The sequence below is a fragment of the Parus major genome, chromosome 1 (assembly GCF_001522545.3).
Source record: "Parus major isolate Abel chromosome 1, Parus_major1.1, whole genome shotgun sequence".
In the NCBI taxonomy this organism is placed as follows: domain Eukaryota; kingdom Metazoa; phylum Chordata; class Aves; order Passeriformes; family Paridae; genus Parus; species Parus major.
In genome coordinates this window covers 6,151,899-6,166,473 of record NC_031768.1, presented here as the reverse complement: position 1 = coordinate 6,166,473, position 14,575 = coordinate 6,151,899, and the positions used below count along the sequence as shown (strand labels likewise).

Sequence of the window (14,575 nt, the reverse complement as noted above, 5' to 3'; positions counted from 1 at the left end):
TACACACAAAATGTAAACAGCTATGCTGAATTTGGCAGTTTAAGGTAACTTTTTGCTGACAGATTTATGGTTCAAAATAAAATAATGTGGATTGCTTTTGAAAACACATTGTTCTATTGTGCTTAAACGAGCATTCATGTGTTTCGGTCAAAAATGAAGGTACAGCCTGTTTGCAAGTCCTGAAAGAAATGATTGCATTGTCCATAAGCACAAGGTCTGACTTTTTCCTAAGCCATGTGTCTAGTGATTTTTTTCTAGGCAGCTGTTTCTGAAATCCCAGAGGAAGAGCAAGCTCCAAGTACAGGGTCCTGGAAGAAACTGAAGCCTTCTTGAGTTGTGCTATACAGTTGAATGTTGAACTGAACACACAACTGCTTTTGGTTGCAGGTACTGCCTGTTAAGAACTCTCAAACAGTGTCAGACACTGAGGGAAGCTCTGATTGCTGCAGGAAAGGAGATTGTCTGGCATGGACGAGCAAAGGACGAGCCAGCTCATTACTGTAGCATTTGTGAGGTCAGTAAAAATGTGTTGGGTCATCTACTCTTGTAATATTTATTTAAATTTTGCCCTGTCTTTTGTTGTTGATGATGTTTAAATTTTGCTTTTAAGCTGCAGCATCTGCTCTGTGCTGTAAGCACATCAGTGTGATGCAGTACTGCCTTCCAGGAGCTCATCCAGATGTTTTTCTAGACATGGGCTGTATTTTGCTGAAGGCTCTCCCACAGTACTCCCACAACATTGTTTTTCACTAGGTCCATTTTCAATTCTCAGTTACTATAAAATGTTGTTATCCCTTCCTGCATGAAATTTGATCTGCTGAGCTTCATTTTAAAGGTATATCTGTATTCATTTCAGAAGCCATCAGCACACCCAGAAGAGAGAGAATTTAAGTCCTTTTTTTTCCTGCAGAACATACCTTTTTGCTGTTTTTTTTTTCTATTTACTGTTAATAGTTGCTTTAAAGTATTGGATAATAGTTTTCATGAAGCTTAAAAGAAAAGAACATTTTCCTACCTCCTGAAAATCAGCTTGTAGTTAACCTCTGAGCCTCTTGGGCAGGATGAGCATGTGGCTCAGTAGTAAAGAAATAAATTCCAAACTTCTTCAGCAGACAGTAAAAAGGAAAAATAGGTATAATTGTTTGAAATCCCCACCTTACTGAGTAACCCCTATTCAGCAAATGAATCCTGCTTTGTCAATATTGACCCAAAGCTTTCCCATGGTGCTGTTCATGCAGACATCCTAAGTGTAATATTAGTGGTTTTACACTTCTCTGCCTGAGCCTCAGGAGAATAGATTTTCCCTGAACAAATCTAATTTTTCTCTTTGCATGCACAGGGTAAGGTTGTAAATCTTGAAGAAAACACAGTTTTCATGTTTCTGACTTTTTAAAAAACAAAATTGTAACCCTTGGATTTCTGTTTCCTGTCTAATAGGTGGAAGTCTTTGATCTGCTTTTTGTCACTAGTGAGAGCAATTCTCGAAAGACCTATGTTGTACATTGCCAAGACTGTGCACGAAAGATAAGCACGAACCTGGAAAACTTTGTGGTGCTAGAACAGTACAAAATGGAGGACTTGATGCAAGTCTATGATCAATTTACATTAGTAAGTCAAATTAATAAGTGGGTGCATAAATATATAATTTGTAAAGCAGTTGTAGACTGTCTTGGTGCTCCACTGTACGAGTACCGTGGACTTTCTGATTCAAATGGAGGTTTGGGTTGTGTGTGATGTTTGCAGAACAAAACCTGAAGAGTCAGAATTGTGTGAAATACTACAGTAACTTACTGCAGAACATAACCACTGAGTTTTCAGGAAAAGTATGATGTTACAATTCATAAAGTTGTGGCTTTAAAAATCCAATAGAGATCACCTGAAGACCATAACTGGATCAGATGGAGATGGGAAGAATCAGGACAGTGAAGCTTGGAGAAACTAGCACCAGGTTCAAGAGCATCTCTAATACATTGGTTGTGGTATGAAGTCAGTATAGCAGCAGAGCATCCTATGCACTCAGACCCTTCCTTCCCCTTCCCCACCCATCCCCTCCCAAATCAGCACTGTCCTTCTGCTTAGCAAGTGGATGCTCTCAAACAGTTCTGTCTCTTGGCTTGGGGCCTCCTTTGCATTTCAATTTAAAGCAAAAAGCCTCTTTGCCATTATAGCTCTGTGCTATATATGGCAGCCTCCTGCTTTGAACTGTGTCAGCACAACTGTCCTAACATTTCACCCAGGTTTCATCGTTCCAGGCAAAGATGGCTTTTTTTGTAACCACGATGAAAGCGATGCTGGATGTATTTAAAAGCCTTGGCTTTCTGTCGAAGGAGACAAACATTGGACTAAGTGTTATGGGAATTTCATGTTGGATTTAATATGACAGCCCAGTAAGGGCTGTGCCTTTGATTCATTTCCAGGTGCTGCAGAAAATGTGTGTTTAGTTATTTCATGTATTGGTAGCATGCCAAGCTGTGACCTTCTGAGTTAAGGCCTCAAGGTTTGTCAGCAGAGGCTGGTGAGAGTGTGGGACCCTGTCCTCTGAATTTAATTCTCTTCATTAGTCCCACAGAACCTGGGTTGGTTGAACTTCAGTTCACACTTCTAGGAGGTCACTGTCATTATAGTCTGTGAAATGCTGCAATTTCAAAGTGATGATCTGTTACAGAAAAATACATAAATAAACACCTCAGATACTTCATCCAGCTGAGTGGAAATGGGGAAGAATGTTTCTGTATGGAGATGAGGGAGGGGAGGGGTATTTTGCTGTCTGTGCTTATACATTATATAAGTAACAGTGATGATACTGTCCCTAGAACAAGGGTTCTCAACCTGTGAGTAGCTCCTTCCCCCACCAAAACCTAAAGTGGGGCCCTAAAGGATGCTGATAATCATTCTTTGTGTGAAGTTGGTGCACCATTCATTTATTTCAAAGGGGATACACACTCAACTGGGAAGAGTCACAGCCCAGAAGTGACATCCTTCAAATGTAGGAGGAGAGTTAAGGTTTGCTGTAAATCACAGGATGAAGATAATCTCAACTGGCAAAGGTGCAATAGGCCAAAGAGAGACTGGGGTAAAGTACCAGGAGCAAGCACAGGGATGAGCCAGAATTAGAGTTCCTTAGCTGGGTACTCAGGTGTGGTCTAAAGTGGCTTTAAAGACTGTGAGCAGCTTTTTGAAGGGGTTCCACAGATGACCAGGAAAAGAGGAAGTGCCATCAAAGACTCAGAACTTTGATGGAGTGCCACAAGGTGCAATACTGGGAAAGCAGTTAAGTGTCTTCTGGACCTCATTTCCTGACAGCAGGCAAGACAAGACACCTCACTTGACTCTTGAGGCACTGTGTCCCCATGTCAGAGAATCTAAGACCCTTTCCACAGATACCTTAACCTCAGGAGGGTATGTTACTGCTCAGGTAGAGGGGAGGATGGAAAATGAAGCCCACAAAGGCTTTGGAGAGTCACAAATGGACCATCTCCCCATTGGTAAACAGGTTGAGAATCCCTGTTTTAGAGTGTATAAAGATATATCTATACTGAGGCCACGTGGAGCTCTTTGCTGCCACAATGGGACTTTTGGCTGCTCACATCATATTAACACAGACATCCCCACAGCATACTCCAGTCTGCAGTACAGGCAAAATCCTAATGCAGTGTTCATACAATACATGTTGTATTTGATTAAAGTGGAAAAAAATTGCCATTATTCTCTCAAAAGAGTCCTGAAGTGTAAAAAGAATAGTGTGTGTGACTTTTAAACTCTCATGGTTACAATTTGTGCAGGTCTTAGTTGAACACAGAGTTTTGCACCCTTGTAGAAAAGGTAATTTAATGTTTTCTCTTTCAGGCTCCTCCATTGCCATCCTCCTCATCTTGACATTTTTTCATGGACATTAAATGAAAACTTTTCTGATATTCAGGAAGTGACCCAGTTCTGCACCACTGATTTTTGTAGCTATCCCGTAAGGCTGCTGGCTGAAAGCTGTGTCTATGCAACCTTCCAAGTGCGGAGTGTCAACCAACTGGACAGGAGAGAGCACTGCCTCCTACTCCAGAACTCAAAACAAATAAAGCTCATCCAGCTGTACTTCAAAAAAATAATTCCATGTTTTGTATATATCTGACAAAACTGGCAACATTATACAGACTACTGACTTGAAGACCACCTCTTTTGTATTTCTCTGTTTCTGGGCTGATGAGTTGGTTTCATCCATTTTTCCCCCTTCAGAATTTCCCTTGGAAAAAGTACTAGCTTAGCTGGTCATTTCTTTGTAAGGTAGTTAGAAATTTTAAGTCTTTCTTTGGGCAACTTTTTTTTTTTCCTTTTTTTTTTCTTTTTTTTTTTTTTTAATGTGAAGAGTTAGGTGATATAAATTTTTTACTGCTTTTATGTTTTTCTGTCTTGTTTTGAAACCATGACGGTTACACTTTTGGTTCCTAAATAAAATTTAAAACAATTAACAGCCAAGTCACAAAGATAAATGGGTTGCACATAGACTAAGGAATAAACTTCAGATTTGTGATTTTTGTTTCTAATCTTGATGTAAATTTACACTATTTATAAATACATATTTATTGCTTGAAAATATTTGTGAATGGAATGCTGTTATTTTTTCCAGATTACCTGCCATTGAAATTTTAAGGAGTTCTGTAATTTCAAACACTACTCCTATTACATTTTCTATATGTAAATAAAACTGCTTAGCATTGTACAGAAACTTTTATTAAAATTGTTTAATGTTTAAAGTTTTTCTATTGTTTGAGTTTTAAAAAGATTTTATGTACAGTGCCCAGTTTTTGTTCTTTTTTGAATCTGATTATATATATTTTATATATACTCTTGTGCTTGTGTATATATATAATATATATAGAAACTCAAATATAAATATGTGTATAAAGATTTAGAGACTAAATTTTTCTCGTTTTAAGTTTTACATCTATGGTAGATTTGAGGTGTCTACTGTAAAGTATTGCTTACAAAAGTATGATTATTTTTAAAGAAATATATGGTATGTATCCTCAAGACATAGAATGACCTTCAGACTGGTTTATTGTTAAATTGCACTTTTTGCAATAACAGACCAATAAATAGTTGCTGCCAAAATGTAGTAGTAGAAAATAAGTAACGGCTAAATTTTAAAGCTCTTTAAGAAAATACCAACTTTGACAGGAAGTTTGGCACTAGTTTTAGAGGAGGAATGAAGAAGATTGAGCTTTGGTGGGGATGTTCTCTAGATTTCAACCAAATTACAACTTATATATTACAATATGTTCTATTAACAATTTTAAAAGTTAAGACTGAATCATCTTGGCGTCGTTGTTGACCCCAAAAAAGGACGTTGTTTTGTGGTATTCTATTGTATTTTCACATATTTTGTAATACGAATTCACTGGTAAATTTTTGAAGCACTAGGTTTATTTAGGACAAGTTTATAATATATCATTGTAACAGTTTGCAGTTTTAATGATGGTATTTATTTTAAGTTGCTCCTTTCTCATTAGCTTCTTGAAAATGCATTAAATCTAAATTTCAAAATTGATAGCTTTCTTATCGATCAGAGTTGACTGATGCGGAAGGTTCTGCATCGAACAGTTTCTCGTAATTTCTCATTAGTGGGGTATGTTAGTGATTGCATTGTTCAATTTTTTGTAATCAATGTGAAGTGTTACAGGCACAGAGCATGCAGATAGTTCCTTTTGAACAAAAAGAATCGCCTCTTATGTTGTAGCTTCAAACAAAGGGTGTTTTAATGAAGAATCAGCACAGTTTAACGCTGTTACAACAGTTTAACCACAGTTAGAGCTGACTTTCTTGCTAGTTCTTACTAGTTGGACAAAAGAGGGTAGAGATTAAAGAAAAGCATCATGAAATGCTCTTGCCAGCAAAATTATCAACTAGCAGTTAGGAAGCCAGTGTTTGCAGTTCTGTAAAGGTGTAAGTCTCAGCTCTTGATAACAAACTCTACAAGTCATAATTTTTTTTTTTTTACTTATGTATTTTATGCAGTCATAAATATTGTAATCTTGACAAACCATGCTGCAACTGAAAAGCTACTCCTTTAAAGTAGTCTTAAACCCAAATAAAAGCAAGATACACTTACCTCAACTAATGGTAAACAGAAGGTCCTCATTTCTCAGTGCTGTAAAAGAACATTGCTAATTAGGGAAAGAGCTTCTGTGTGCTAATCAGAAGGGCTTTGTACCTCTCCTCTCCTTTGGAAAAGAGGATATGGCATTACCAAGGAAGAATATTCAGATTTTGCCGATGAGCAAGTAGACCAAATCAGCAGAGCATCAGGCAGCATTCCTCATGCTGTGGGAAGGGTTGTCATGAATTGGAATTGCTGCAGGGCTTTAATATTTTGCAGTTTCCATACTTAATCACACTCTGCTCCCAAGCAATGGACAGTTTGGGTCTATAAGCTGCTATGATTTAGAATGCTTTTGTTTCACTTTATTAAAAAAAGCACAAGTTAATATTTCGTCAGTTGTACTTCTTAAGAAGCACTTCTGCTTCTTCAGTTATGAAGCACATGATGCCAAGTGAAGCATTTGTAGTCTCTGGGTGTTTCCAAGCATTAGGATTTGGGCAGGATGGGGGGAGGCTGGAGCTGAACTTGCCATGGAATCTCAGTCTTGGGGCCCTTGAGCTCCACAGCTGAGCCCTACTTCAAGGGATTCTCATCTCCTCGTGGCTGCAAATTGTAGTAGCAGGCAGATAAAAGAGGAAAATGGCCAAAGATGGCAAGAATTTTCATTAAATTACAGGCTGAGAGAAAAAATATACTGTTAGGGGATGGATAGAACCAGAGATAAAAATAGGTGTTTTAAAAAAATAGTATGAAGTTGAATTCCAGTAAGAAGGAATTAGAGCAACATTTGCTACTAATCTGTGGGTCTGAGAACTGTCCTTGAGGAGCTTGACAAGAAGGGATCCTTAAATGGGGAGAATAAATAGTCATATGTTTCTGAGCTTAATTAACTCCTTCTATAAATATATTCAACAGTATTTGAAATATTTGAAAGCTTCCCTCGGGATACATAACTTGGGAGCAGTTTACCTTTGCTTTTTGGGGAAGTCCTACCAGTGGTTACAGTTGAGAAGCAGTGATGTTGGTGTCTGTATACAAAGTATTTATATAAAAATCACTAGAAAGTGAGAAGTATCTACTGGCAGGAAATCCCAAAGCTTCCTGAATTTGTGTAGCAGAGAACTTGTTGATCCTAAGGACAAAGTACCCTGAATCTGTGCCTTGCTATGTGGAAGAAAGACTTTCCAAGTAACATTAAAATGATGATGCTTTGCTTGAATGAGCACAGCTTGGCTAAGTTGGTCAAAGGTGGGCAAGACTTGGGGATTTCACAGCTGATGATTTCCTGGCCACAAACACATTTATTGGTTAATAAAGAGAAGGAAGGTGCAGGGAAGAGAGTACATAAGACAACAGGGAAGAGTGTGCTCGAAGAGGTTAGGAGGGAGGAGGGTGTTTAAACCTGAGCTTACCTAAGTCAGAACCATTTTGTCTGGAGCCAGAGCAGAGCCAGGATGAGGCCAGCAGACGAGTGTGGTAGAAAAGCTTTATGTAAGAGGCACTTGTCATAAGAAGGCCATGGAACTGTTGGAGCAGGTTCAGAGAAGGGCCATGAAGTTGACAAGGAGGACTGGAGCACATCCCCTTTGAAGACAGGCTGGGAAAGTTGGGGCTGTTCATCCTGGAGAAGAGAAAAGTTGTGTGGAGAGCTCAGAGCACCTTCCAGATTCTGAAGGGGCTACAGGGAAGCTGGAGAGGAACTTTTTTGCCAGAAGCTGTAGTGACAGGAGAAGGGGGAAATGGCTACTAATTAAAAGAGGGGAAAATTAGCTCAGATACCAGGGAGCAATTCTTCCCTGTGAGAGTGGAGAGGCCCTGGCACAGGTTGCCCAGAGAAGCTGTGAATGCCCCATCCCTGGCAGTGTTCAAGGCCAGGCTGGATAAAAGCCTTGAGGAACCTGGTCTGGTGGGGGGTGCTCCTGCCCATGGCTGGGCTTTGGGACTAGATGAGCTCTGAAGTCTGTTCTAAGCTCTTAACAAACCCAATTCCGTGATCTTCCATGGCTGCTTTAGCCAGTGTGGGAACAGGCAGAGGACTCACTCCAGCTGAGGGTGCACGGAGACAAGGCTGGTGAATGTGAGGATTTACCTTGGGGACAGGTAAAGCCAGCTGGTGCTGCCTGTTCCCATTGTGCTGGTGCTGAGAGTGGAGGAAGGAGGGGTGCAGGTGATGCCCAGGCAAGTACAAGCAGAAAATGAGGCTGAAGCTCAACTCCAGGCGAGCTCAGTGCAGGGCTGCTGCCTGAGGGCCGTGGAGAGGGCACAGGGTGCCAGGGATGAGGCTGCCAGCAAGGCAACGATGCAGGCATGGGGAGACCACAGGGCAGCCTCGCTCCAGGAAAACAACAGCGTTCCTCCAGAAAGAGGGGAGAGCATTTAGAGGAGGAGGTGGAACATGACATCTCCTTGTTGGTGCTGGGAACTCCATGCAAAGCTGAAAAGGGAGGAGAGGGAGAGGCAGAGCCCCCGTGGTGACAGAGACATGGGGAGGGTGTGCAGCACAGCTGTGTCTGGACTGGGAGCACAGGGACCATCCCTGAGTCCCCACAGGAGGGAGGAGCTGTGCCATCAGCTGCTGTGCCCAGCAGGAGCAGTGCTCACCTCTCCCACTCCCATTGCAGTGGGATAAAGGGAGCAGGCATGAGTTGTAGAGCTGAGGGCTGAGGTGCATATATCCGTGTTTATTTTGGGAAACCATAAAATCACTGAAGGTTTGGAGGATGAGAAGAGGCAACTCACCGTGGCAGCAACAGGGAAGGCTCAGCTCCCAGCCTTACCAGGGTAGCAGTGTCTGTTTTAGAGGGCACTGCCAGCTCCTGCTGCCTTGTTAAAGGGTTAAAATGCAATTGCTACTGCCTCTGCAGCAGCAGGGCACACACAGCAGCTAGGGGACGTGTGTGGACCTGGGGTGAAAATGGATTTACCATTGGAGCCCTCTGCCTCCCTCCTGTCCTTCCCCCCAGCTCCTCACGGGCAGTGGTTCCTCTCTCACAGAAGGCAGCACACTCTGCTGTGTCAGGATGGAGCACTGCTCCCAAATGGCATCCCACAATTTTGGTATTTTCAAGCTGTAGGACAGAGCAATTTAAAAGTAGCAAAATCCCAGGCAAGGGTTAATGGGTGGGCTAATGGTTAAACAAATGGGCTAAAGCACTGACTCCTTTAATTCACAGAGCTGGAAGATTCTTGATGGAGTCACACCCGAACATCTCAGCCATTGCCAGGGTCCATGGGAGCACTGAAACGTGGCAGGAGAGAGTTGGTTCCAAGTACATGCAAAAAACTTAGAATCATTGAAAGAGTCAGGAAGGGACACCACAAGAGAAGACTGAGAGAAGAAATAGCCTAAGATGTGTGCAGTGGCATGGCTGGGCTATCATTTAGTTCAGCCTTATGGGCACAGAAAAAACGAACAGGAATAAAGGATATTTTCACCCCTTTCTTCCTCAGTACTTTTCATCACCAAGTCAGTGGGAAGCTGAGTAGTCCTTTGAAAAAACTCTGCTTTTCTTGTGGCAGTGGTCAGTCAGCTGTAGCTGTCAGTGCCATATGCTGAGTGCAACATGCAGTTCATGTCTGGGATGCTGCTGGAGCTTTAATCTGTTCAGTTTTAACTACATAAAATTTAGGGAATTTGGGTTGTTTTGCTCCCCCAGAACATCACTGTGGGACTGTCCCACAGGCTGGCCCTCACAGCAGTAACTTCAAGAATTTTTGTGGCACCTGGAGAAGGCTGAGAGGTGGGCAGTGGATGCAAACAGGGTTTGGTCACCTGTCTGCAAGAAAGGTTCAGGTGGGTGCTAAAATGACCTATTTAGAAAACAAAGTGGTCCTTGGGTAGGAGTGAACATTGGCTACTGGAGGACAAGTGAGCCACCAGGAACAGCTTCATTTGGGCTGTGATGAAATCCAAGGACAAGAACTAGCAGCCAGTCACAATGGCCACAAGTTTTGGGGTTTTTGGGGGGTTGCAGGGGGGAGTGTGGAGGGCTTTTTTAGAGTAGTAGCACTAGGCAGGGTATCCAGTGCAATGTGATAAGAGCATCTGCTGTGGTTCCAGTAGTTGAAGACCTCCTTAAAGGTCAGATGCCTTCATAGCTGAAGATCTGGAAATGTATTCCAGGGGCTCAGGGCAGACTTCAATATTTATGTGCAGGACTTTGTCTTGCTTGAGATGCCAGTGTTACCTCTACTGTCCCAGATTAAATTAGGGACATCTCCACTGCAAACAGAGCAGCTCTCCCAGCTCCTGTGTTGGGCACCAGGAGGAAGGAGGAGCAGGGAGGAGCTGGCTCAGCTGGCACAAGAAAACCAATTATTCCAGCCCTGCCACAGCACAGCAACTGCTCGAGTCCCCTGGACAGTGTGAACCTTTCCAGGAGCACAGCAGCTCCTCACAGCTTTCCCTGAGTCCTGCTGGAGGAGAGCCCAGGGCAGGGCTGGCTGCTCACCCCACCCTTTGGGGAGGGCAGACAGCAGGAGCTGGGAATGTGTTGGAGAGGGTTTAGGGCTGCTGCTCTTTAATACTCTGCCCATCTTGTTACCTCCTGGTGCTTCCCAGGCTGGTGCAAGCCTGGGAGCCTTGTGAGAGCACCCAGAAAGGTTTGTTTTTAGGTGGCAAAGTGGTTGTAATTACACTTGAGGCGGCAGAAGTGCCTGGGCAGCCCAGGGATGCTGACATGCAGCCATCAGATAAGGGTGAGGATACTGGATACCTCTATCCATGTATCCATGGCTGGGAGATTTAAAAATAAAAAATTGGTCTCAGTGATAGGTTGATGGGGTATAACATTACTGAGAAATAGCAGTGTGGGCTCAGGCCAGGGGCATCCCATGACACACATTTTACATCAAAATATGGAGCTTTGGCCAAGAACCAGCCCACAACAGATCCTGGGCAGATGGACATCTTAGGAGAAAAGTACCTCAGCTCCACATGGATTAGGTTTCCTTCATCATTAACAGCTCCTGCACACAAATGCAATGAGATTTTGGTATTCCTAAACATGGATGAGGGAAACTGCTGTGTCTGTGTGCACTGAATTGTTATAACCATGTGATTCTTAGTCAAGTTGCAGCCTCAGATTTAAATCCTGCTTCAGCAACTACATTCTCAGGAGGAATTTCTTCACTGAAAGGGTTTGTCCAGCATTGGAAGGGGCTTCCCAGGATTCCCAGGTGGTGTCACCCTGAAGTGTTCAAAAAACACCTGGATGTGGCATTTAGTGCTGTGGTTTGATTGGTGTGGTGGTGTTTGGTCAAAGGTTGGACTTGATCATCTTGAAGGCCTTTTCCAACATTAATGATTGTGTGATTTTTTTGATCTTTCAGCTTTTACCCACTCCAGTCAGAAATTCTACAGTTATCTTTAAGATAGATTTATTTAGATATACATAGATACATAGAAAACATTTCCCCTTTAAAAACATTTTTTAAAGAAAAATTAAAAGATCGGGGGAAAATACCAGTTTTTGTGAGAAGCATCTTAGTGGTGCAAGAATGCAAATTTTTTAAAGGTAGCAAATGAAAGAATTAGAGGAGCAAATTCTGCCAGGGCAAAAATCTGGGCAGGCAAAAAATTGTTTGACTGAGTGCTTGGTGAAGCCCCCTCAGTTCTGTTAACAGAGAAATAATGTGTGTGCCAGTAAGTGATGATACCTTTGAGAAGCTGCTTCAGCAGCTATAAAGTGAAAAGCAAAGGTGGAATGAGTTTTCCAGCACAGAGCAAAATGAGTTGGCAATTATCATAAGTGCAACTTCAGTTCCTAATTTTCAAAATCAGTGCAAAATGCTGTTTACAGAGCTCGATGGAGCCTCTAGCAATTACGGCTGTGTTATGAAGAATGCCATGGCTAATGCTCTCTATGGCTTATTTACACAACCACGAGATGGGAGAACATAAGACAGCATATGAATGAAGTGCTGCTGTGTTTGAATAGGTATTTGATTGCCCTGTGTGTGCCAGGAGCTGCCTTGTTCAGCTCTCTCTGGTGTTTCTCCACCTCCCGTCCTGCTGGCGCCTGCAGGCCAGGAGCCCCAGGCCCTGCCAGCACAACCCATGGCTTCCTTCCTCGGGGTCCTGGCCACGAGATGTTTTGGGTGTGATGCTGGACTCTGAGCTGTGCATTAATGTGGAAACTGCGCTAGAAAAATCAATTTGGCCTCCAGCATGGAAACATTCCCAGCCCCTGTGCTCGTGGGAACGCCAGTCCCCTGCCCCCAAACCACCTCCTGTCCTCCAGCAGTCCAGCCCAGGGGTGCTGGGGTCACAGGGCAGCCACTGCAGAGGTGCTGGCTCCTGAAGGAGGGTGCTGGGGCAGCTCAGCACCTTCTTCCCTCGCTGCTCATCATCGGCCAGGCCGATCAGCGCTGCCAGGAAAAAGAGGAACGCGGTGTTTTCCCACACAGGTCTCTGAGTTCTGCTGGGAAAGGGTCTTGGGAGGGAATGAGGAGGTTTGTGCTGGTGGATTTTGGTACCTGGAGAGAGGATAGAGGGGTGGAGCACCTTGCTCCAGTGTTTCCTTTCCTCCCTGCCAGACATTACCCACGTTTGGCATTTCTGTGGGGACAGTGGGTGCAGGACAGCAGTGGATAATGTGAGTTTAAAAAGTGGGGTTTTTTCTGTGGCTGAGGAGAAGGGACGTGCATTTCTTCTCATCTTTCAGAAGCTGGGTGGTGTGACTGCTTTTGAAAAACTTGAATACACAGAAAAAAAAAAAATCTCACATAGAGAGGAAGTGCTGCTCACTGCTCTGTGTCTTTTTTTTTTTGCACCTCCTTCCTCTTCCAGTTTGTTTGGCAAGCTATCTTGCTTGAGATCTGCCAGAGAAGAAGCCCTCTTTCTCTCTATTCTGGCAAATCTCTTCACTTCTTGAATGTCTCCTGTGCCTTATTTGTGTGCTCATTTTGGTGCTTTTCAGTGGCTGTGCTCATCTCTCCTTCTCAAAATACCTCTCCTTCTCTTCACATTTATCTCCATGCTGTCACTGGCAAACATCCCTAGTGCAGCCTTTCTATTCATTGACACACTCCTTCTGTCTCAGCCATGATCATCACCTTCTCTTGGTGGATTTAATGCTCAAAGGGGAGGAAAAATTTGGGTTTGAAGAATAGGTTGACATTAGGAGAAATATCCAAACCAAGGGATATCCTAAAGAAATTAGCTCAATACTTCTGGTAGGCCTGTGCTTGTCACTGATAATGGCAAATCCTCTGGGATAAAACAGTTCTTTTTAAAACAGGCTTTTATTTGTCTCGTTGCAAGGTGATTCATTTGTTTGGGCTGTCTGAAAAAGCATTAATAAATGTCTTTAAAGTTTTAAAATCTGAAGACACAATGTCCCACCTACGCTGCTTCACCTTAGTCCCCATTACTGAAATGCTATTTTAACTGTTGGTTTTACTTGAATTACTTTGTGGTTCTCTACATATTTTTTTCTCACATTTGTCTCTTGTCATGCTAAAATGCTCTGAGTCATCACTTCCCTGCCACACAGGGAACTGTGGAAGTCTTTCCCTCCTGTCTCCCTCCTTTATCCCCAAGGTTATTGACCAGTGGTTATTGGGTCAGCAGAGAAAAAAAAAAAAAAGTGTTCAAATTAATAGAAAATTAACTAAAAAGAGTTGCATTTACTTTTTTTTTTTTTTTTCAGTGAAATCTCGTTCACCATTTCTGCTTTCTTTAATGGATTTGTTACCCCTGTTTAGATGGCAGGTTCCCCCATGCACAGTTCATCTCACCTGGCGTGCAGAAGCACAGAAAACCTTGTGCCTTGGAGTCCTCTGCCCTCCCATGCTCCCCTAATTAAGCTGGAATTGGAGGACCCAGTGATGGTTTAGGGTGATAAAAACCTTTCCCTCTTTCTTCTCTTTGCAATTTCTTTCATCTTCTCTGGGTGCACCACGGGGAAGTTTTTCCCCTGGCACCTCTCCAGCTGCAGCAACTTCGAGGAGAGAGTTTCTCCTCCCTGTCCTGGTGCAAAGCTCCTCTGCAGCCAAACCCCTGGGGAGGGCAGGGGTCCCCTGGCAGTGGGGACATCCCCTGGGAGCAAACAGGGCTGGAACTGCACCATCCCAGCGTGGGAAAGGCGTCCTCCTCCCTGGCTGCCTGTCCCTGGGCAGAGCCCCACTGGCTGCTCACCAGTCCTCTCTCCTTTCAGGTCAGAAAACCTCCTCCACTTCAGGAGTGAGGAATTGTCCCTTAGGAAGGAGTCTGGGATCTCTCTGGTCCTCTGAGAGAAATGACTCAACTTCAGTAAACAAAAGGGGGTGAGGACAGCTAGAAGGAAGAACAGAGAGAGCTGTTTCGGGCAGGACATCAAGACAGTTTCTCCAAAAACCCAAGAAGGACAGAAGACAGGAGGAGGGACAGTGTCCTGAGCCTTTTTCTCCCAGTTTCACATGGGAAGGAAGCAAATTTTCTGAGCCCAAGGTTTTCCAAACCCTAAAGAGCCAACAAAAAGCAGAACAACTCTTTTGGACCAT

General features: G+C 43.3%; 1 protein-coding gene across 19 annotated transcripts in view; it reads left to right on the top strand.

Annotated features, from left to right (window-relative positions):
* KDM6A (lysine demethylase 6A) overlaps window positions 1-6,105 on the top strand; it is a 150,418-nt gene extending 144,313 nt beyond the window's left edge. For 9 of the 19 annotated variants that reach the window (XR_004495852.1, XR_004495849.1, XR_004495841.1 and 6 more), the window contains 3 exons: window positions 388-514; window positions 1,438-1,948; window positions 3,847-3,923. Coding sequence is in view for 8 of the 19 variants with exons in the window: in XM_015622887.1 (XP_015478373.1) it covers window positions 388-514; window positions 1,438-1,608; window positions 1,870-1,926 (355 nt within the window). In the remaining 11 variants the exon portion in view is untranslated. Of the gene's footprint in view, window positions 1-387; window positions 515-1,437 lie in introns of all 19 variants that reach the window. The other 10 variants (XM_015622975.1, XM_015622897.2, XM_015622995.2 and 7 more) reach the window with 5 other exon arrangements.
* Window positions 6,106-14,575: the final 8,470 nt, after the last annotated feature.